Raw genomic sequence first — 22,673 nt, forward strand, 5'->3', positions numbered from 1 at the left:
AGGATGTTGAGACGGTTGCAGCAGCGTTCACGCAGCGCTGCAGCTTTTAACACCCGGAGATGCGCCGAGGTGTCGCAGTCGCACCTCCTGATTGGTTGGAGGTGTTTGCGTGAAAGACTTTGTTCTGCTCTCTCTGAGCTGCAGGCCTCCGGTTTCCACTTTCCACCAGCAGCTGAGGAGCGCGGAGAGAGAGGGCAGTTAGTCCGGCCCACGCACGCCGCTCACCGCAGCAGCGCTGACTCACCAGACTCTGCACAACTTTCATACTTCTGATCTCTCAGCCGCTCCCCATCGCTCCTCTTTGCCTGACGCTAAAGTCTCCCCTCGCAAAGACCCGAGGTCCGTCTTCTTCTCAGAGGAGGACACCTGCAGATCGGCCCTCAGGAGGTGATTGGGTACGGCGATGACGGAGGAGTGACGGAGGCGCACAGACACCGGATCAGCTCATCAGAGAGGAGAGACGGGCGTGAAAGAGACGGAGAAAAGTCCTCAGACATGACGGATGTTTGCTTACAGTAGTCGCCTCATGAGGAGCAGAGAGCAGCTGCAGGCCCCAAAACGTCTCCGATCCTCTGCCCAGCATTCCACCGCCGCTCCCTCTGCCGCCGCCGCCGCGTGTTCTCAGGTGTAGGTGAGTTTCCCGTCACTTTGTGGCTCCATTAACTGTCTTTGTTAGTCAGCGAGGCCCGGGGCAGGAGACAGGCCTGCGCTGTCATAGATGTGCTCGTTTCATTGCACTCGATCTCAGGAATCACTCCTGAAGTTCCTCCCCCGCCTGGATTCTGCCTTTTGGTTGGATAGTACCATCCATCAGTTAGATGGTACCTGTTCAACCCAAGTCCAGCTCCGCTGTGAGAGGTCGGTCTTTGTTCGCCACAGAAAAGCGAAACCTTCAGAAACATTTTAATGAGCCTTTACACGTTTTAACATTTCGGGTTGTTTCTGTCGGCGTTCCAAACAGACAAGAATTCGATAAGAAGCGTTTGGATGCCGAACGAACACCGGTGACCTGACGCTTCAGATTCTTCCTTTTCTTTTACAGAGTTTCAGGTTGTATCGGGCGGGGCGGGATCCTGCTGTACGCCACACATCTGAATAAAAGGCTCGCACATTTCATTAACAGTCTGGTTTTAAATCAGCGACAAGTCTAAACTTTTGAAATTTCACCAAAAGGTGCGTCGTTACAAAGAAATGCTGCTAACGACGTCTGATGATGATTTCAGAGTGCGGTCTGCTGATCTGAACACTGAGGCCGACTCAGCGGCGGGCTCGTGTTGGCCGTATATGGTTCGCCCGTGCTGAAGGTGAAGGTTTTACAGCCCAGAGAACCAAAAGGTCATTTCCAACATGTGTGTGTGAGACCCAATCAGAGCTCTGCTGTTAGAAAAGCAGGATTTCATGCAGCTCAAAGAAGAGAAATCACAAAAGTTCCTCCATCATCAGGACCTTTGACCTTTTGCTTGGTTACCAGTGGTGAAGTTCACTCGTTCTCTTTTACATGAAATTCTCTGATATTTATCTGAGAATTAAAAAAACAAAGATGAGAATAAGAAGGGTCCATATATAAGCTAGCCTGAGGTCCAGTCAGGTTAGCTGATGGGCGGCGTGGGCTCAGGTGAGCCTAACTGGTTAAAATAACCCGCTACCTGCACAGGAAACAGAGCGCTGCGCGTATCAGCGGCTCCAGGATCTCTGAAATGTGAAACAATAGAAGAAAAAGCTGAATTTTCAGGTTTTTGTGCATCGCGGTCGAGGAGTCTTCTCGGGGCCACATTTACAGCCCCGCTCGGCTGTGTTTGGCGTCTCATTGCAGGGCCAGATGTCAGGTGACCTGGTTTGCTGTGAGTTCAGGCCGAATAGGCCGCTGGTGCCGGCAGGTTCTTCATGCATGAGCAGATCTGCAGCTTCACTTCAGAGAAACAGCTTTCTTTACGTGGCGAAACCCCAAAACGCCTCCTGCCTTATTTTCAGTTGTCACATAATGTAGAGCACAGCAAAAAAATAGTTCCCCTGTGGTTGTGCGCATGGAGGGCAGGTTTTCTTACACCTTTGTGTTTATGGCTGTCTTCACTCACAGCAAACAATAAAAACAAACACACAAGAGTGATTACATAAAAAAAATCTCACGTTTTAACCTCATATTTTTAGAACTGTAGCTGTTTGAGTTGTGAGTGAGCAACGCTTATTTATGATGCGCCTTCGTGACGCGTTGCTGGAGCGCTGTGAATGAGAGTAAAATAAGCAACACGTTGGAGTGATGGAGTTAAAATGAGCAGCAGGCTGGTGTGTAAGCCTCCAGCTGCAGCTCAAAGCCTGTTTGCATCCTGTCTGAGCTGCACATTGAAGCGCGCTGACAGTTTGACGGAGCTGATTATCAGGACTTTATCTGAAGACTGGAACATGTGACTTCCTGAAGTTCACCCTGATGATGCCAGAAAACCTGCAGCACAGTGTTTCTACTTGACTTTAGTGTTTCTACTTTCTGTTGAGAAACGCAGGATCCCCCTGACTCAGTCAGACTCAGCGTCTTCAGTCCAACTCCACACATCAGAGCTGTGGTCTGGACTCGGGCCTGGTCTGGCTCCAGTCTGGAGCTTTTGGACTTTCTAACAAATCAAAAATATCTATATCACTTTGAAAATATGAGTGCTAATTCTCATTTTCATTTTTGCTGCACTCGACATTTTTGTGTATTTTATTGCTCACAGTTTGATAATCGTGAACAAACAGAAACATGTGAGGATGTTAGGGTTAAAAAATCCTGCTGATCACGTAAAGATCTCAGAAACTCAAGAATCATTAGGATTCATGAGTTAGTGCTAAAGACTTAGCCTGGTTATAAACCGTTACAGATACTTATAATCATTATACACTGGTTAAAATGGGTTATAGACTGGTTATAGATGATATATATTATTGTATATTATTATATTATATATATTATAATTATATATATTATATATATTATTATAATATTATATACCTTACAGTATAAAGCGCCTTGAGGTGACTCTTGTTGTGATTTGGCGCTATATGAATAAAACTGAACTGAATTGAATAACTGGTTATAGACGGTTAAGGACTGGTTATAGATAGTTAAAACTGTCATAATGGGTTATAGAATGGTTATAACCATTATAGATTAGTTATAATGGGTTATAACTGGTTATAGACTGGTTGAGGACTGGTTTTCAGCCATTTTTTGTTTGATTTCCAAACGTGGGCTTGGACTGGGTCTTGGACGTGGGGGGTTTTTTGACTGATTTTGAGCTGACCTAGTTTCGTGTCTTCGGACCATCTCAGTGTCTACTGGGTTTAGACTCTGTATTAAAGGTGATTTGAGACCCAGTTTCAGACTGGTCTTTACACTGACCGGTTTCTGACTGAAGTTATTTTGGACTAGAAGAAAAATAAATTTCAAACAAATTTGTTTTGGCAGAATCTTGAAAGACGCGGCAGAGCTTTTGTGAATTCAGGAGGTCTCTTTTGTCGGTCTGTGTGACTTTAGACTTTCAGATGTGGCTTTGGGCTTGGTTTTAGACTGGTTTCAGCCTAATTCAATTACCTAATTTTATCTTTGGTTTGATCTGATGCGGTTTCAGGGATTAGGTTTAGATCCACCTTTGGACGGATTGCTAACCTGCTTTTGAAGATTTCAAAACATATTTGATTAATTTCATGGATTTCATGGCAGTTGAAGAAACTGATTTAAAGCATCGTTAAGAAGATGATGTAATAATATGAAAGGATGTAATCGTTCATGAGCTGAGTTTGATGTTGAGCTTTGAGGTGTGGTGCATGATTTTCACTGCTGATATTTGATTTTTAGCTCAGAAACATGTGCAGCTCAGATAAAACCGATCATTATCAGTCAGTTCGTTTCCCTTGCACAGCTGTGACCTTATTAGACGAGCTTCTGTTTGCTGACAGAGTTTAATAAAACCTTTCGGGGGGTTTTGTGGCGGGCTCTACATTTGCAAGATGGCGGCCTTCCTCGCTGCAGTGTGGAATTGATGTTTGTGAGATGCAGTAAAAGCTGCGAAGCCGAGGCCGAAGATGTTCGTCTGAGTCGGGTTTCCATCATCGTGTTTCCTCTGAAGTGTGTTTCCAGCGTTCGGAGCCGGCTGGCCTTGTTTACTGGAGACTTTTGGGTTTGCAGGGGAAAGAAAGCAAGCAGTACCAGTCAGTCGCACCACGTGGTGGATGGTTTTCCTTCCTGTGTGACGCACCCCTGAGAGCAGATTAGCATCACACTGTTCTTTGTGATAACTCAGGAAGGTAAAAACCACCAGTTATTTAAGAAAATAGGACAGCCGGTTTCATTTGAACAGCTTCCTCGTGTTCACGGCCTCGTGTGATGAAGACGAGCACACGAGCGTTTGTCAAACTCAAACTTACTTGTTGTGACAAAATGAGTCCGATTATAATGTGAGATGAGCTTTCCTGGTCGTTCCTGACAAGTTTGTGAAAATCTGTATTTTGTATGATGTGCTGGTGCAAAAGAGACCTGCTGTCAATGACCTGTAGACAGCTTAGAAAATCAAACCCTACCAAACTTCAGTAACGTAAACTGCTCTCTGTTCAGTTTCAGTGACTTGTTGTGGAGTGACAGAGGCCGCCCGTTAACATTAGCTAATGTTAGCTAATGTTAGCGGGCGGCCTCTAATGTTAGCTAATGTTAGCTAATGTTATCCAGGTTCCTGTGGCCGTCTGTACTTCATGTAAATGATGACGGTACATCATTTACATGAAGTACACGTGGAGACCCGAGTATGTCAAAATGTGACTTTAGTTTGGTCGTCTGATCCCACAGAGTCCCGGCTCACCGACGCACCGTCTGTACTTGTGCTGGATGAAGATGCTTCTTCACGTCTGTGGGTGGATGTTTGGGTCCAGGGTGTTGCTCCAGCAGGAATTTGGTGTTTGTGATGTGATGTAACATGTACATGGCCCATCATAAGCATCGGTATTACTTTTCAGATTCATTGCTTCTGCAGGTTTTCCTTTCTTTTTTCTGACCTTACTGCAGGTAACAGTCAGAGTTGAGCGGGTGCAGCAGCCCTCAGCTCTGCACACATGCACTTTTCCTCCAGTGATGTAGAAATGTAGCATGAAACCGTTTGTCAGCCAGACCACAAAGGTTTCTGGTTTTTATGTCTCATCCAGCGCAGTTCGGGTCGGCGTTATGAACCCGAGGAGGACGGCTTTGATCGCACGACTTCTGAACATTTAGCTTCAAAATCTGAATTAAACTGAAGCTTTTGTTTTGTGTTTGAAGCCAGTGGAAATTTGACTTGTTTGTGCAGCTTCATTGGTGGAAGTTTCCAGTTGTTGTGTTCAAAAGCCGAGAAAAACCACAGAATGAAAAACACCAAACTTCCAGAGAAGAGACGGCTCGCGGTAACAATCCTCCATGCTCACGTTTAAAGACTTGTTGTTGTGAGGAGCAGGTTTTTCACGGCTGAGACTCTGTTTTTTATTCTAACCAGAATGTGTGTGTGCACGTTTGTGGGACACTTCCTGCTTCCTTTTTTAGCATTAAATGGTGAAACACAATCATCGGCAGAGAACAAGAGCTCACGCGCTCTGCAGGCCACCGGACGCCCGCTTCAGATAAACAGGCTCAAACTAGAAGACGCTGCCTGTAAAACAAAGTCTCCAATATTTTGTCCTCCTGTAAAAACTGAAGAAAAAAACCCACTCGTCTGTTGAAATGAGTGGATCAGTCCAAACCCTAACCATAACCCCAGGTGGGTCAGCACTGACCTGACACAGGTTTACGAGTTACTCTTAATCCAAACAGAACAAAAGCACTCGGCCAGCGAATCCTTCACTCGAGGGAATTTTTTTTCTTTCAGGTTTAAAGAAAGTCCGGATCAAAACGTGCTGCTTCGTCTTCACCCAGCTTCCTGAGATTCAGCTTGTAGCCTTTTGAGTAACAAACAGCAGTGAAAACATGACCTGAAAAGGTTTTTCACTCAGAGTGGATTTATATTTTTCCCACTGCACTAACTAAACCATCAGCCTGACAAATGCCCCCACGCCATGACGCTGCTGCCGCCATGCTATATAGCTCATGACCAGCTTATGACTGTGTGTGTGTATTTATATATATTTATATATATCGTGATGAAGATTAAAGTTTTTATTGACTAAAGCAAAAACCAATTCCCAGCCAATCGTCGTCACCACGAGCCTTGACCAATCAGATTGCTTTCATCCGATCCAGCCTTTGCTAATTATGTCTCAGTAACTCAGTCTGGCACGGCCTGGACTGCTCAACGCAGCAGATGATGTGAATGCTTCTGTGAACAGGACATCCTTTTATCTGTTGACTGATTACATCGATAGCAGATGTTCAGATGTTCACTGGGAGTGAGGGGCACGGCTCAGAGTCAGAGAGGCTGAGACAGTCTGAGCATGTGCAGAGGAGGGAGGGGGGATGATGACGATGGAGCTGCAGGCAGGAGGAAGACCTCAGAGGAAGTTCAACAGTAAGCTGTTTGGTTTCCTGCTGTGCAGATTGATGACTGATAACAAAGTGAAAGTAAACTTCAGAATCTGAACATCACTTTAGGCTCAAACACATCTGATAAAGTTCAGGATTGTTTGTTCCAGGTTTGATCAAGGTCTGCTTTAAATAACTGAAGTTACTCGACCTCAGTCGTCCTTATCTGCAGTGACGGAGGTTAAGACCTGACCTGCGATCTTCTCCTTTCCCTCTCAGATAAACCATGGACTTCTCCTGGTTCCTTCTCCTCGTGTCGGCCGCCGTCTTCGTCTCCATCGTCCTCCTGGCCGTCATCTGTTTGGACTGCAGGAACAAAGGTCCACTGCGTGGGTGAAAGTTGCAGTCGACACTGTATCAACCTGCGGCTAACCGCTGTTAACCACAGGCTGACCTGACTCGAGCACAAACCACCCTGTGGTTTTCAGAAACGCCTTTTATCTCTGACTCAGACCAGATCTTTCACACCCATCGTGTCCAGCACAGCGTCTTCTGAGATTTCTGCTTTGAGCTACTGACACATTATAATCTTTCTTTTCTCGCCCATCAGGGTCCATCCAACAAACAGCTTCAGAAGAGTACACGTAAGTGTTCCCGTCTGCAGCACAGAGGAACTTTTCATCGATGAGTCAAAGCTTAGAAACGATGATGTTTTTTTTTTTCAGATCACCTGAATTCAGAGTCATCCATGCAGGTAAGTCTGAAACATCAGTCCAACCATCAGCTCAAACCAACGGTCCATGAACACGTGGTTGATTCTGCTCTGTGATGTCGGCCACTCATCACCTTCACATTTCCACCTCTGTGTTTTTACTCTGTGCAGCTTTGCGTGACTCACACTTCAAAATAATCGGTCTCATTATTGCTCGTCTCTTTAAGCTCCTCTCTCCATGCCGACTTCCAGAAGCCTTGCGAGCGGCAGCATCAGCGTTGGTAAGCTTTGAAATCAGCCTGAGCTTTGGTCCGACGTGCACGGATTTTCTGTGCGCGTACCTTCAAACTGTGGTCACATTTAACATCAACGCTGACTTCAAATGAAATAACTAATACAATACAACCTTATTTGTATAGCACATTTAAAAAGCAGCGGTACACCAAAGTGCTTCACAGCAATGCAATAAATTACAGATAGGAACAATAACAGGGTCTAAATACACCAACAGGTGGAGAGCACGAATTAGCCTCAGCGCAGTGTAAAATACAAAACACAGAGATTATTCAGCAATAAAATAAAATGATTAAAACTACGTAAGGGAACATTTGCAGGATACAGGCACTAACTTAGGGAAGGCTAGATTGAATAAATGGGTTTCAATCACGATTTAAAAGATTGAACTGATTCAGTGAACAGCAGTAGGACGATTATTCCAGAGTTTGGGTGCAGCTATGGCAAAAGCATGATCACCTCTGGCCTTCAGCCGAGACCCAGGCTGCACTGAGAGCAATTGGCCCGTTGATCTCAGTGCTCTGCTAGGAGTGTACAAGCTGAGAGGTTCAGTAAGATATCTGGGAGCAAAGTTATTTATCATTTTAAAGGTAAGCCATAGTATTTTAAAATCAATGCGGTATTTGATGGGAAGCCAATGCAGGTCAGCGAGGATGGGAAACAAATGTAACTAGCTGATGTAATCTGCTGGTTTGGTTTTACGGAGGTAAACGAAATAATAAAAACTGAAACTTTGAGCTTTTAGGAGAAAGTAAAGTTATCCCCTCCCCGAGGATGGACGACTGCTCTTGAAAACGGATACGAGTGCTTTATACCTCTCTATGCTGATGATGATGAAGCTAACACTGATCTGTGTTCCAGCCCAGCCGACCCTACCCCCGAACCCCGTCATCATTACAACCCCTCCACCTGACCCCCACCTGCGGCCTCCTTTGTAAGTCCCTCTGTGTTATGAGTGCACCTGGTTCAGGTGATGAACGTTGGCGAGCAGGAGACGCTCTCCTGGGAGCGTGCAGAGCTTTAGAAATCGTTGTGTGATGTGCACAGATCTCTTTTTTGTGTTTCACAGTTCAACCAAACCTGAGCACAGACCTTACACCCCAACAGAAACTGGTGAGCCTGGAAAGGACAACGCATTATTTAAGTTGTATTTTTCTGTTTTACCTTCTTACCCAAACCTGTTGCTCCAATTCTGTCCTACAGAGAGCAACCCGAGTTATGAGAATCCAGGTACGGGTACAGCCTCCTCTTTTTGCAATCAGACCCATTTGCATTTGCACAGTGAGCCCAGCATCAGTCAGATGAAGCTCAGATCATCAGATGCACAGACAGAGCTGTGGTCCAGAGGATCAGACCCATCTGAGCCGTTTTGGATTAAAAAGAGTCGTTTTTGATGAGCCACACGATTAGACTTTATGCCAGGAGTACACCGGCTTGTTGCCTGTTCAGAGGAACAGCTCAGAGGAGCTTCGTGAAGATGTTTCACCTCTCAGGCTGCCACAGTTCAGAACTGACATCTGATCTGATAAGTTTAGACTGGTTGGTGCAGAGTTGGTTGGAGGAGGTGGAGGTAGATGATCCGCTGCGGTGACCTCTAAAGGAAGCAGCTGGGAGATGAAGATCTACTTTTAATCTCAATATTGTGACATTTCTGTGTGAAAAACAAAAACTAGTGACTGACTTTCATGACTTTGTCTTGTTGGTGTTGACTTCCAAGACCTGAAGCTCCTGGCCTCCAAAAGCGATTTATCAGTGAGACTTGCGGAAACTGTTAGACTGGATTTAATAGGTTTAACTCTGAGATTTTAGGATTTATTTAACTTTGAGATTAGTTAAACTGGACCTGGGATTTAATATTGGACCTCTTTAACCTGGTTATGGTTGCAGTGGACTGGTTAAGCTCTTTGGACTGGGCGAGCTGGTCTGGACCGGGATTGGGCTGCAGACTCTGATTAGAATCTGGGATTTGTTAGATTTAACTCTTGGGCTTGTGGGGATGAACTCAGGAAGAAAACTCTGACCTTTGACCCTGTGATGTCAGTGTGCAGGAACGTGATGTTTAGCTGACTTTTGTTTTTCCACAGAACCTGAGAAGGACGTTGACGATCATGATAATTACATGTAGGTTTCCACGTGCAGCTTCCAGCTGGTGTTTGCACCTCAGTGATGACGCTCTAAACTGATCTTCCTCTTCTTCTGTGGTTTCCCCAGAGAGGTGTTACCCGACAATCCGGAGGAGAGCAAAGGAGTCCCCGCGGACATCGAGAGCCGAACCTCGACGCCCAGTTCAGGTGCAGTTTGGATCTTTCATCGTAAAACACGGACGTTGGGGAGTCAACAGAATGTGGACTCATCAGCTGTTTGTGCTCTTTCACAGATCATAATTACGTGAACCTCGATGGTAAGGCAACATAGTTGTTCTTTTTCCACGTTGAATCTCAGCTTCAACGCGTTTCAAACGTTTCTTTTCCTTTTATTTAAAACGAAAACAAAACAGGAAAGTATGACAAGTTTTAAAATGTCTGAACGCCAAAACAAGCAGCTGTTCAAACAGAAGTCAGAATTCATTTTTAATCACGCTGCATCGCCTCCTCTGTTCTCTGCTCAGAAGAAGACGACGACGACGACGAACCCTATGAGAACGTGACACCTAAAGGTATACTGCACTGCGCACCCGACGCTATGCTCCAACTGTCCGGTACCTTCCCCCGTCGTGCGACATATCAAAGTAAAGTTGTCTTCTTTTGATTGACAAGTCATCAGCAATAAGCTTCGATAATCCTCTGTGACAGAATAACTCATTGAATGTTTTGGTTTTTTTTAAACACACGTGGTTATAAAAGGTCGGATGTTTGTCTTTTCTTCAGGGTCCACTCCAGGTTCATCCGCTCAGAGCAGCGAAGACGAGTACGAGGAGTCCAACTACGTCAACCAACCTGTAAGTCAAAGCGACTCGCCAACATTCAGCTTCTCGTTGGAGACGTCTGCTCAGTCGCTGTCTTCTTCTTTTCAGATGGGACTAGTCAACCACTGACGACCACATCGAGCGTTCACCTTCCCCCACAACGACGCCCGACCAGAGTTTTTTTTTGTTTTTGTTTTTTTTAAGCTGAACGACTGAGAAAAGAAACTGAGATGAAGACCTGAAACACCTTCCTCCCCACTTCCTGCAGGCTCAGCAGTGTCAGTGTGATCAGACTGACGGAGGCGTAAAACTGCACATTTGAAACTTCCACTTTGGCCATCAGATACCTGGAAACCAGGTAAATGCCAGCCGTGCTCTGGAGGAATCCATCCTGTTCCAGCGGCGTCCTCGGTCCAAACAGGAAGTCAAGTTTTGCTTCTTTGGTTTTGTGTAAATATCTGCTGGAGTGTTTTTGGACCTTTACGCTGCAGTTACACTCGGGAACCTGGAGCGGCGCGACTCGACCGGAAATGACATGTAATCTGTTTACGGTGAGGATTTGTGTTTGTGTGGCGTATCCGGCCCAAACGTCACCGCTCTGAAACAAAAACTGCAAAATTACACACTCGGCAATTTTGTAGAGCGATAAAAGCAGAATACAACCGGCCGAGCGTCCCTGCGGCAGACGAGCCCGAACATCGCACCAGCCCGTCACAGGGACCGCAGACGGCCTCACGCCAGCCGATCTCTGCCGTCACCTTATTTAAATAAATCAAAGTAATAACCGGGCAGTCAGATTTCGTTTCCTCCTTAGTGGGTAGACTGCCGTCCCATTTTCAAACCTGCTCCCCCTACAGGCTGGAACCGGAACAGGAAGTCAGTGTTTGGTTGTGTGGCGGCTGGTCGCTGTGCAGGTTTCCCGAGCGTCACCATAGAGACACCATAGAGTATTTATAAGTCACGAAGGTGGGAACACTAAATTAGGATCCTGTTATTCGCTTTTGTAGCAGCGACAAATCCAGCAGTGCGAGGAGGCGTCAGATCAGTTTCTCTCCAGTGACTCTGACTCACAGGTTTCTCTCTTTTTTAAATATTTGACTTAAATGCGTTAGGTTTTATTTCATTGGTTAACTCTTCCTTTCACACGCCTCGCGTCATGAGGGGCGACATGTTTGAGCTTTACTTTGATGACACCTCCTGAGAACGTTCTCATCCATCCAGTGTTTTTCATGTATTTATGTGCAGTTGCTGTTTGCTGTCGTCTCTGGGCCTGTAAAAACCTGAGTGTGAGAACAACAAATGTTTTTTAAAGAACTACAAATTAAATGTTTTAAAGAAAACCTGAATCTGTATCTGAGTCTATCTGCGCCCAGCTGGAGGTTACAGTGAATCAAACTTCACGGAGACAGAACCAAAGCGGTTTCAGTGCTTTTATTAATAATGAACTGGTTTCGTCTGTAAAAAGGACAGAGGAAGAATGGGGCACACAAAGTTTCCACCAGTTTGAACGTCTTCAGTCCAGTTTCATGTCGTGTGTACAGACGGTCTCTGCCTACATGTTAAAAATCGAGAAGCTCCGCCTCACGCGAGGCGTTTCCGTCTGATCTGCTTTTTAAAAAACATCCAGGTGAGAACATCAACTCGTGTCAGGCGTGCGGGGAATGTTACGAGGTGGAGGCGACGCCGCTATCGTGAATCCGGCCGGCTTCAGTTGGCGGACGGATGGAAGGACAGCTGCTGGGCGGGGTGAGCCTGGACCTGGACAGCTGGAAGACACGAAACAAAAGCTCGGGATTAAATCCTCCTCACAGCCCGGAGCGCCATCTGGAGCCAACCGTCTCCTGCTCGATGGCGCCGATGCACTCCCACAGCTTAGATTAGGCTAATTATCATTGATTTGATTCATTTACTAATAATTCAGTGGCCAATAACCCTCAGGTTTCCCTGCAGACGACCCGACCTTCGACTTTGTTTCTGCTGTGAGTTTCATGCGAGCCTGTGTTTGACGGTCGCAGCAGGAGCTGAGATTTAAGTCTGTGGGAGGTTTGTTCCCCTCACCTTGACCGGGTCCGATGTAGAAGTGCTGCGGCGCCCCCTGCTGGGGCGGCGGGCCGTGCTGGGGGTTGGAGCCGCCACCCTGCTGAGGGGGGGCGTAGTGCAGCATGACAGGCGGGGGGCCGTGGCCGGCAGCGTGGTGCGGTCCCGACATGCCGCCCGTTATGTGAGCCTGCAGAGGACAAACAGGAGAGGTTTCAATCTGACAGCAGGGGGCGCCGAGCTCAAAGATGAAAGAAACCTCACGTTATTAATCAGCTGATTAATACTTTAAATGTTTTTATTTTGGCTGATAAACCATCCAGAACTCCAGGTTTCACGTTTACCTCTGCAAACAACACACGGTGAGAACAGCTGATTCCTGAACCCGACTTGTTCTCACATGAATCTAAAGAACGGTTAAAGCGGCAGAAACACCTCATGTTCGGTTTATCTCAGGCAGGTGCTCTTCCTGTTCACCTGTGTGAGCTGGCTGATTGACGGGAAGCCGTGGGTCAGCTGCTGGGGCGTGGGCAGGCCGTATCCCTGCATGGCGTAGGCGGCCTGCGGCGAGCCGTGGCCCGGCGGCAGGTTAGGGGGCGTGGGAGCCGACAGACCTCCGGAGTGAAACAAGGACTGAGGTTGAGAAGCGCCCTGACTCACCTGAGGAGTGTGAACCAATAAATACATTAAAACATTTAGAAAAACAAACCTGACGGCGGCGTTATCAGTTTCTCCTGACTTTGAACAAAAGCTTCAGATTCGATGGATTAGTCATCGTTGGCGTCAGAATGCACCCACCTGAGCGTGTCCTGGGCTGGGGGCCGTGTGCTGGGGTGGGGGGTGACTCCCAGTGGGTGTGCTGGAGGGCTGAGGAGGATGGAGGGAGCCCGAGTGGTGAGTATGGATGGACTGAGGAGCTGAGAGAGGAGGAAGGATGAGCTCTAATCAGCATTCCCACCTCACACAGGTGGGTTAAACCAGTCACACCTTCAACGACTTTACGCTTTTTATTGTAAATAAAGAGTTTTCACAGAGGAAATGTCCACGATGACTTTATCATCTGAGAGAAGCCGAACAGACCAGAGCTGGAACGGTGTGCAAAAACAATTTGAAGCACAAGATGGCGCAGTGACCTTTAACCTTTACTTAAGCAGACAAATAACAAGCATCTTCTTTACAACAGCAGCCCGAGGAAACGGGGATCGAACAAAGAGCGTCTACGATCCGCTCTAAAGCGCTGCCCCCTGGTGGTCAAAGTCTGGTTTAAACTAGGGGCGGGTTTTAATCATCGATTCTGGCTTGGATAACGTGAAATCGATTCATTCAAATCCTGAATCAATTTTTTAATATAGATGAATTTTTCCCGAAATGCCAGAATCTCAGGTGAAACCTCACAAAACTTCAACAACCTCCAAACATTAAGACAGTAACTGAGAGCAGGAACAGGCTTCTGCACAGAGACGTAAACACACAGCGCAGACCCAGGATCAGTGAGCTGTGACTTTCTCACCGACGGCACGGACACGGTCGGGGCTGAACGCCGACAGCTCGCTGACTCTGATGTGTCGGCGGGTCGAGCTTTGTGTTCACGCCCTTTTTGTGCTGATTCTGAAGCTGTTAGTTTGATCTCTCTCCAAACAATAAACTACGCTTCACATAAACATCGTCATGGATTCACTCTGACTTTTGCTGTTTTGCTGCCACCACAATAAAAATCGCACCCCCCCCCTCTCTCTCTGTCTAAAAATCTGTTTTCTGCATTATTCGCTTGCTTGTTACGCACCAGTCTACCGAAAACAAGACCTCATTTCTGCTGTTGAAATACTTTTTAAACTTTTTAAAATTATGCAAAATGCAAAACGCCGTGTCTGTAATAAAACCGCTGTAACTTCAGAGGTGATGTTCATGTGCTGATTAATGGTTTTCTTTCGTTTTTGATCGACTGCAGAATATTTTTATGAAATCCAGACCAGGAAAATCTCCTTCATGTTTTCTGTGTTTTATCTTCAGCTGCTTTGACACAAAGGCCTCTGCTGTGACGCTCACACCTTTGATAAAGTCTCACGTGTGTCAGCTTCCTTTTTATAGGTTCAAAAATATGTAAATGTGCTGATCTGAATTATAATATTTCTGACTGTCAAAATTTCCCAGATTTAAATCGAATCGATTCGGGACCTTGTGAATCGGAATTGAATCGATTCTAGAAATCAGTGACGATACCCAGCCCTAGTTTAAACGTCTTTTTTTGCACGACCTGTAAATGTTATTAGTCTTTATGCAGACGACACAATGCAACCACCAAACTCCTCCAGGGGTGTGAAACATCTGGCCCCCTGGATGCTCTGCTGAGAGTGAAAACTGACGAGGTCCGCCCAGATACTGAGCTTTCTGACCAGCAAACCCCAACAGGTCTCCTCCACCCTCATCCTGAACCCCCTCCTCTCCACCAACACCACAGTGAGAGAGTGTAGGGAGGAGGTGAAGCACCTGACTGGGTGGGGTTCTCACAATAACCTGCTCTTTGACACCACCAAGACCATCTGTCACCGCGACACTCGTCCCCACCCACTCCACCCTGCCTACACTCTTCTGCATGTATTTGAGCTCATCTCTAGTCTGATATTATTCCTGATGTGTTGATGTCAGCTTCATCACAGAGGAGTCGAACGCCGCATCAGGTCAAACAGTCAGAGCTCTCAAATCTGTCTGAACCACGAAGACGTCGAATCGTCTGTTGTTCCTGTAAAGACGTCTCTAAACGTCCTGTTTCAGCTGAAGACACGTTCAGGCTGAAAGCTGAATCTGCTTCACAATAAATATTTACTTGTGTGGGTCATTAAGCAGCAACTCTGAGCTGCATGTGAAACAAAAGGAGATAAATTTGTGTTTGAAGCTCAAATTTTAACATGCAGCTCCTCTCTTACCGTACATGGCCTGCTGGGGGCCCGGCGGGCCGTCGGCCTGCCCGGGGAACTGGGGGCCCGGGGGCCCGAGCGGCTGAGCGGCCCCGGCGGTCAGCATCCTCGCTCCCTGCAGCATCGAGTAAATCGGCTATGATTAAAGAGAGAGGACAAAGTCAGCACCACGTTTTAAAAAGCACAAAAGACGAAACGTGAACTCATCTTCCTGCAAATGTTTCCGTAACCGCCGCAGCGACATCAACAGTAAGCGAGTGGCCGTCACCGAGGTCGCGTGTTTTGTGACGACTGCACGATAACACGTCTCACAGAAACCTGGTTCAGCGACAGGCGAAGAGCACGCTGCACTTACCTGTCCGTGGAAGTGTGGGGGCAAGGCCTGGATCACCTGACTGTACTGCAGGTAGGACTGGGGGTAAGGAGAAGCCACCAGCTGGGGCCCTGCTGCCGAGGCCGAGATCATGGAGGAGGCCGGGGAGCCGTGGTGCTCCGGACGCGGACCCCCGACCAACCCTGGAGCAGAAGAACACCTGGATCACTGAACTCAACCAGCTCAATAAATTTGGACATTTGAACGTCCAACGATCAAACTGCAGGACTAACAGACACACAGCGTCCTGATCTGAACTGGAGGCGGCGGCACGGGAAAAGAAAAGCGCTCGTTTCTCACAGGGACACCAAATATGGAGGCGTGAGTGCGGCGTGTACCTTTGGGTCTGGGGTATTTCCCCTGACTGATGGTCGACACGGTGTACTGATACAGCTGAGGAGCCTGAGGAGGAGACGAGGACGCCATTACATCACATCAGTGTCGTCACCAACCCCGCCCCCAGAGACGGACATTTAAATAAAAACACACCTGGATGGAGTGTCCCTGCAGGGGGATGGGGGAGATGTAGGACAGGTAGTGTGCAGGTGGGCTGCTGTAGATGGCCCCTCCTCCTGGCTGTCCTGGGAGGACCACCGCGGGGCTGGGCGGGGTCGGCCGAGGCGGGACGGGGTTCGAGGCGGGTTTCTGTCACAATGAGCGGCATGTTTGAGAAGTCTGCACGAAGCACACGACTCGGGCGCGACCTCTGAGGACTTACCGCGTTTCCTTTAACGGGAAGAAACTCCTTGGCGTTTGGATTCAGCGTCGAGTTTTTCACCTGCCTGAAAACATCAGAACCACGGAGACGCGTGAACACGTGTTACAGCGCCGTCACGGCGTCTTTACATTTGCTACTCGCTTCACTCACGCTGCAGTCGGCGTCGCCGTCTCCGCTCGCTCGCTGCTCAGCTCCCCTCCGATCGGGGTCGCAGTCGGCCCCTCCGTCCCTGAGGAGCGGGGGCCGGGTGGAGCTGCAGGCAGCAGGGCAGCAGGTGCTGAGATGGGTGGAGCTACCTCTGTAGCCACGACAGGCCTCGGTGGGCTGGGGGACGACAAGGAGGAGGAGGAGGAACACTCCGTGGAGGGGGTGGGGCTGTCCTGAAGGGTGTCTACAGAGGCGGGGCTCGCCAAAGGGGAGGAGCTCGCCTGCAGCTGAGTGACAAAGAGGAAGACCTCGGTGAGACCAGCGACTGCAGACGGCTCCATTTCTTTCATTTTTTTAAAATGACATCACAGCAGGTGACATCATGTGACCACCGTGATTACCCTGAACTCTTTGCCAAACTTGCGGAGCTCCTCCAGCTGAGACCTCTGCTGCACAGACGGAGCTGCGAACAGGAAGAGAGGCGGAGTGAGGAGGGCTGACGAAGGCAGCGGCAGGCGGGTGGAGGTTTTTGTACCTTTGCTGTTCTTGCCGTCCTGTGGAGCGGGCGGACCTTCAGGCGGCTCTTTGGCGGCGTTGCCCAGGACTTCACTCACTGCAGAGGAACACGTTAGCACAGGTTTCACACAGCGGTCTGTGAGCAACATGCACGCGGCGCTGCACACGCGACAAATAAATCAAACATCAGCTCACCGTCCACGGGGAAGAGGGGGGTGGGGCCAGTGGGTTTGGTGGTGGTCGCCATGGTGACAGTGGAAAGGGAGGAGGAACCGGGGTCGACAGACGGAGGATCCTGGGGAGGGGCATCTGGTTTCAGAGCACGAGATGCTGAAGGACAGACGGGGAAGAGGAAGAGGAGGAACAGGTGAGCGTCCAGGAGGAAGGAAGGAGGAAGCTCTGCTCAGCTTTTGTGCGTGTGCGTGCGTGCGTGTGTGTGTGCGTGCGTGCGTGCGTGCGTATGCGTGTGTGTGCATGTGCGTGTGCGTGCGTGCGTATGCGTGTGTGTGCGTGCGTGCGTGCGTGCGCGCGGTACCTGCAGGCGTGGACTGGGAGTTCGGGCTCCGCAGCGTTCTGTTGCTCTGGAGTCTCTGAAGGGATTTCGGAGACATTCTGGATGAAACTGAAGGAGAGGATCAAACATAGACGTTAGTGCATGATGTGACCACAAGAGGGAGCTGCTCGACACACAGAAGCTTCGTACCACCGTTTACGGACGAGCGCGTGGTGTCGGTTAGCGCCTGCGGGTGCGAACGCGAGTGTGGAAGAACGTGGTTGGTGTGGGGCGGGCTGCTGGCGGCAGGTGGGCTGCTCCGTGATTGGCTGGGAGAACAGGTGGTCCTGACAGACATAGGGCTGCTCCTATCAGAGGATGGTTTGGGGGAGGAGCAGCTGGGCGGGAGGTGTCTGGAGGGAGGCGGTGCTGCTCGGCCGGAGGCCCCGGGTCTGATGCTGCTGGCAGACGGGCCAGTCTCTCGAGCCCTCTGAGGGAGGGGGACGTACTTCGCCTCCCTGAGAAACAAGGGAGGGAAACAGGAAGCGAGAGCAGCTTCAGGTCGGGAAAACATCCTGGGAACTTCTGAGGCAAATTCAGGCAGGAAAGTTTGTATTTTGGGAATTTTTGGTCATTTTTAAAATGTTTTATTTTCTGCCTCGCCAGGTGCGCCGCGTTCCCGTTACCTGCTCGTGGAGGTGAACCCAGGGCTCGTCCTCTCCTCCCGCTCTCGGACCACCGAGCTGTACTTGTCCTCCTCGCTCCTTCCCTCGTCGTTCTCCAAGGAGACGCGGCGGCGGTACTGCAGGCTGTTCTCGATCTCACTGGCTAGCTGCGCCGCCCTAGCCTCCCGCTGCCGGTACACCTCCATGTTCCCCCTCTGCAAAGGCATGCTGGGAAAAGCATGACAGAAGGAAGGAGAGACCCTCATTTAAAATCATGAAAACTGTGGCAGCCGACGGGGCGCCGACGCTTCACAACACATGCGAACATTTTTATGTTTCACGTCTGGCAGACGGAGACACAGCTGGTGAACCTGAAAAGGTTTGTTTCCTTACGTGTACATGGAGAGGCTCGAGTCGTAGGTCGACTTCACGCCGTACGCTTCCTCGTTAAACTTGAACATCTCGTTGGCGTCCCAGCCGTTCGACTGACACAAAGGGAAAAAAAACGAATGAATCGGAGACGTCTCATTTCAGCGAGGTACTCCACGTGAACCCAACAGGAAAATATCTTCAAAATCAGCAGGGCAGTGCTGACAAGCCAAAAGCATCAGTTTGTCCTAAATAATAAAACCTTTCTTTGGAAATAATTCTGCTTCATTTGTTACTTAAATCACGCTGCTGTTATTGTGTATATATTTATTTATATTTCTTCATACATTCTTATATAGTTCTATATTGTGTATTTTGTTGTACAGTTATTTTATTTTCAACTTTAATTTATATATTTTATCTTATTCTCCCAGTTAAATTTACCCTTCATTCTAATTTGTGTTGTACAGTTATTTCATTTTTAACCTTAATCTATATTTTATTCCTTCCTAGTTAAATTTACCCTTTTTAATTTTTCATATTTATTTCCTATCTTATTCATAGCCTTTTCCTTTTTTGTTTTCTTTAGGTCACGAGCAGTTGTCCAAGCATTTCACTACATATCGTACTGTGTATGACTGTGTACGTGACAAATAAAATTTGAATTTGAATTTGATTTGAATTTAATAAAACCGTAGGTTTGAGATTTACAGGTAAGAGTCCACCTGATTTGTGTTGTTGGTTTTAAAACATTTCAGTAAGAAGTTTTTGTGAAATCGTCTGCTCGGTTCAGCTGTGAGAGAACGGCCTGAAACAGGAGCTGCAGTTCCTCTAACGTCCACCAGAGGCAGCAGTAGAGGTCAGTAAGAGCAGAGGGGGTGCTGCGGGTCAGCGTAAAACTTCCCCTTCGTAAATTAAAAGCTTCCTCACCGTGTCCGAGTCCAGGTCAAAGCCGTCTCCGTTTCCATCCCCGTCCCACCGCTGCAGCACCTTCTCCCGGTGCTCCCCGTTCAGCCGCGACGAGCCGATGGCAGAGTCCGTGAACGAGTCTGCAGACAAAAAAAAATAAATATCAGGCTTCGGTCTGACCACTTCAGATCCTTCATCTCTGCAGCATCCGCCGCACAAACCAGTTAACGCGCCGCTGATCATCACGTTATCCAGTTTTGAATATTTATTACTCGCACAGGTTTCGTCTACACTAGCAGATAATATTCCCCATTAACGCTCCGACTCTCCCCTGAGACCTGGAGCTCACACGCAAACCTGATTTTTGTTTTTTTAAAGAAAATAAATGCAGTTCTAATCTAAATGTGGGCGGAGCCCGTTTACCTCTGACGGCAAAGGTCAAGTCGACGTCCCGGCACGTCATAGTGACGAGGTCAGCGGGGCTGAAGATCATGGTGTCAGTAACATCCTCGATCCTGGGAGCAGAGGGCTGGCTCCCTCCTCCTCCTCCTCCGTCACTCACTTTGTGAACAGCATCCACAGCCAGCTCACACTGACACATGCAGACAGATTACAGCCATTTAACCAGTGAAGCTTCTGCAGGAGTGACCTCAGACGGCAGTTTGATGCATCAGAACTGCGTCAAATTGCAAAGTAAAGACAAACCCCCACTATGGGCAGGACTTGGTGACAGTGGGGAAAAAGAACTCCCTTTTAACAGGAAGAAACCTCCAACGGGAGCAGACACGAGCAAAGAGACAAAACGGACAGCAGGAGAGAGCCGTGTGTCTGAACCCCTGAGAAGCAAAAACACTGAAGGTCAAAATATCAGCTGTTTTAAAAAAGTCACCTGCGAGCTCAGCGTCTTGAAGATTCCCTCGTACACGGCACCATTTTTCACTCTCACGTCGCAGGTGGAGCCCTGGAAGCAGCAGAGAGGACGGCTTCAGCGCATCTGCGGCATTCAGCCAAAAAACACCAACCAGAAACAAAAAGGCAGAAACGGACTCACCACCACCGCTGTGAGGAAGTGAAGCATGCGCGCGTTGTTGTAGACGCCTTCAAATACCTGCAGACACAGGTGAGGCGTGAGCAGGTCATACTTAAGGTGCAGGTAAAGTCAGCTGATTGTGAAGGGTCAGGTGGGAAAACACGAGTACACGTGGACCATGGTGAGGAGCACAGAAATAAACCTCAGCTTCAGGAAACCGCCCTGAAATAAACGAGCCCTCAAACATTTAAGCTGTCATTAAATACAGCGCAGAGCCGCCTCAGCACTGAAGTCTCAGCTGACAGCTCGAGTCCACCAATGAAAACACGTTTCAAACAGCCACAAGTCAACATTTTAGTTGTTTTATTGCTTGAGAGAAGAAAACGTTAAAGGTTGAGACGCTAACCCAACCTGTCCCCGTCTGAGTTCTCCACGGGCCAGAGATTTAAGGTTAACGAGCCCTGACAGACTGCCTACCTGTCCAGGTGTACCCCACCTCCCGGCCTATGAGAGCAGGGATAACCTGCAGCTCAAACACAATCCTGAATTGGATAAATGGAAGAAAATGGATGGAAAAAAAGACGTTTCAGTGGCAGAAACGAGCTTCCACATCTGAGCCTGTGATGACTTATTTTGATGGAGTTTCATAACAAAGCCTTTTATTCAGGCTGTGTTTCCAAACAGCAGGTGTGTCAGCTGACCAGACACACCTGTCTGAGACCAGCAGTCACCTGTACTTACAGAGCTGCGCACAGGAGGAGACTGCGTCAGTGGAGGTGGCTTCATGGTGCTCCTGCTCCTGAAAAAGGAGGGGAAAGCGTCAGGTAGACAAATTACAGGTAAAACGTCCTCTGCGCGAACAATGACATCAAAGAGTCCACCTCTGCAGAAAGCCGCCAAACCAGCTGAAGCCTAGCATGCAATGATCTGGCCCTGCCCGCACACACGGCGCCGTCCCGCAAAGGTGGCGCAGTTTTACCGCAGAATCGTAAAGTAAGCTAGCGCAGCAGGCTAACGGCGCTAGCTCAGGGACACGGCGACTTTTAAACAAACGAACCGCCACAAATGGCCAGAGTGACACGTGCACGAGGCTTAGCGTGTAAATAATACTTTTTAGTCACGTGCATCCCCGTTACTCCGGTGTTGCCGTCCCGGTACGAAGTCACGCGGTTTGACAGGCCGAACACGGCGCACCTGGAAAACAACAACAAAACAGCGCCAGGTGCGCTCGATTTACCGCACCCGGGTCCCGCCGCACACGTGATGCGGCCCCACTGTGGCGGGCGGCCCGATCCACGGATTCCAGTTCAAAGTCAAACGAACGCGTTCATGAGCGGAGCAGCTTGGACTGCGTGTAAATGACCATCCCTGTGACGTAAGCACTCAGCTGCCCCGATGCGGCAACTTACACGCTACGCCCATACTCACCAGGCCCACCCCGGTAATTAAAACGAGCGCACTAAACGCAAACCCCGCCCACTTATCTACATTAGGCAACCGATTCGTTCGTTTTTGTCGCCGTCGTTTCCTCATTGGTTAGAGTTCCTGTCAATCACACGTCACCCTGTTTAAGTAATGTTACGTCGACGCTCGCGTGCGTTTTGTTTTTGTTTAGTTTTTAACTTCGCGACAGTAAAAAAAAACAAGCAAAAAAAGGACAAACCTGAGAGCCGGTTCAATCATCCTTCACTGGCTTTCATCCAGGATCAATTAGCAAACCAGTAATTTACTGACTTTACAGTAATGCATGCACCTTTCAGGAAAGTTCAGATTGATTGAAGCACTTAAATATGCGCCCATGTCTAAAAATGAGCTGTAATATTATCCAGTACCACCTCAGGTTGTTCGCATCACACCTTGCATCATCATGGACTCCAGATTGTTCCTAACATTTTATCATTTTGAGATCACGACTGTCCAAATACACCCATGTCCATCTTGAAGACGAAGCAGCTCCTCTTTTGAGCTGAAGAAGCTCAGAAATCTGCAGTTCCTGCAACATCCACCAGAGGCAAACCGAGAGGTGAAAGGCAGCTGTAGCTGCTGGCTTCACCTGAACTGGACCTCTGGACCATGTTTGTGATGTTGGAGCCCTCTGACCAATAATATGGCTGCTGTGAGGTCACTATACTAACAGACGGT

The 22,673-nt window shown here is 48.4% G+C and overlaps 2 protein-coding genes across 12 annotated transcripts; one reads left to right on the forward strand and one right to left on the reverse strand.

Moving 5' to 3' along the window:
- Positions 1-21: 21 nt before the first annotated feature.
- LOC120733553 (pollen-specific leucine-rich repeat extensin-like protein 2) lies at positions 22-11,699 on the forward strand. Of its 7 annotated transcripts, XM_040031840.1 has the most exons (14): positions 26-631; positions 6,728-6,837; positions 7,059-7,092; positions 7,174-7,202; positions 7,388-7,441; positions 8,316-8,388; positions 8,524-8,567; positions 8,658-8,684; positions 9,539-9,575; positions 9,666-9,745; positions 9,832-9,855; positions 10,063-10,182; positions 10,322-10,392; positions 10,468-11,699. In XM_040031840.1, exons 2-14 carry the CDS (start codon positions 6,735-6,737, stop codon positions 10,486-10,488), a joined length of 717 nt encoding a protein of 238 aa, XP_039887774.1. In that variant the 5' UTR covers positions 26-631; positions 6,728-6,734; the 3' UTR covers positions 10,489-11,699. The 7 variants fall into 7 exon arrangements, with proteins under 7 accessions (XP_039887772.1, XP_039887773.1, XP_039887769.1 ...); XM_040031838.1 differs by having other exon boundaries at positions 22-631; positions 8,524-8,684; positions 10,069-10,182; XM_040031839.1 differs by having other exon boundaries at positions 22-631; positions 6,728-6,828; positions 8,524-8,684.
- Positions 11,700-11,775: 76 nt separating this feature from the next.
- Positions 11,776-21,962, reverse strand: atxn2l (ataxin 2-like). Of its 5 annotated transcripts, none has more exons than XM_040031828.1 (23): positions 21,774-21,962; positions 21,273-21,330; positions 20,553-20,609; positions 20,391-20,462; positions 19,925-20,093; positions 19,523-19,641; positions 18,617-18,708; positions 18,245-18,451; positions 17,769-18,076; positions 17,601-17,687; positions 17,261-17,395; positions 17,085-17,162; positions 16,951-17,012; positions 16,553-16,836; positions 16,403-16,466; positions 16,174-16,329; positions 16,023-16,086; positions 15,667-15,827; positions 15,321-15,447; positions 13,195-13,313; positions 12,874-13,056; positions 12,418-12,586; positions 11,776-12,125 (listed from the first exon to the last, which is right to left on the reverse strand). In XM_040031828.1, exons 2-23 carry the CDS (start codon positions 21,315-21,317, stop codon positions 12,067-12,069), a joined length of 2,817 nt encoding a protein of 938 aa, XP_039887762.1. In that variant the 5' UTR covers positions 21,318-21,330; positions 21,774-21,962; the 3' UTR covers positions 11,776-12,066. The 5 variants fall into 5 exon arrangements, with proteins under 5 accessions (XP_039887762.1, XP_039887761.1, XP_039887760.1 ...); XM_040031827.1 differs by lacking the exon at positions 21,774-21,962 and adding an exon at positions 21,642-21,767; XM_040031826.1 differs by lacking the exon at positions 21,774-21,962 and adding an exon at positions 21,413-21,635 and having other exon boundaries at positions 17,772-18,076.
- Between the last annotated feature and the right edge of the window lie 711 nt (positions 21,963-22,673).

The sequence above is a fragment of the Simochromis diagramma genome, unplaced genomic scaffold (genome assembly GCF_900408965.1).
Source record: "Simochromis diagramma unplaced genomic scaffold, fSimDia1.1 OVJJ01000228.1, whole genome shotgun sequence".
NCBI lineage: Eukaryota > Metazoa > Chordata > Actinopteri > Cichliformes > Cichlidae > Simochromis > Simochromis diagramma.

What these genes read in the sequence shown, in the direction of transcription:
- atxn2l (XM_040031825.1), bottom strand. Translation starts at nt 21,450, where the DNA reads ATGCTAGGCTTCAGCTGGTTTGGCGGCTTTCTGCAGAG. An exon ending in ACGGCGACGCCGACTGCAGC is followed by an intron (nt 16,467 to 16,552) that starts GTGAGTGAAGCG and finishes TGATGTTTTCAG; the next exon opens with GCAGGTGAAAAACTCGACGC. An exon ending in CCCCACACTTCCACGGACAG is followed by an intron (nt 15,448 to 15,666) that starts GTAAGTGCAGCG and finishes CTTTAATCATAG; the next exon opens with CCGATTTACTCGATGCTGCA.
- LOC120733553 (XM_040031835.1), top strand. Translation starts at nt 6,735, where the DNA reads ATGGACTTCTCCTGGTTCCTTCTCCTCGTGTCGGCCGCCGTCTTCGTC. An exon ending in ACAGCTTCAGAAGAGTACAC is followed by an intron (nt 7,093 to 7,173) that starts GTAAGTGTTCCC and finishes TTTTTTTTTCAG; the next exon opens with ATCACCTGAATTCAGAGTCA. An exon ending in GACGATCATGATAATTACAT is followed by an intron (nt 9,576 to 9,665) that starts GTAGGTTTCCAC and finishes TGGTTTCCCCAG; the next exon opens with AGAGGTGTTACCCGACAATC.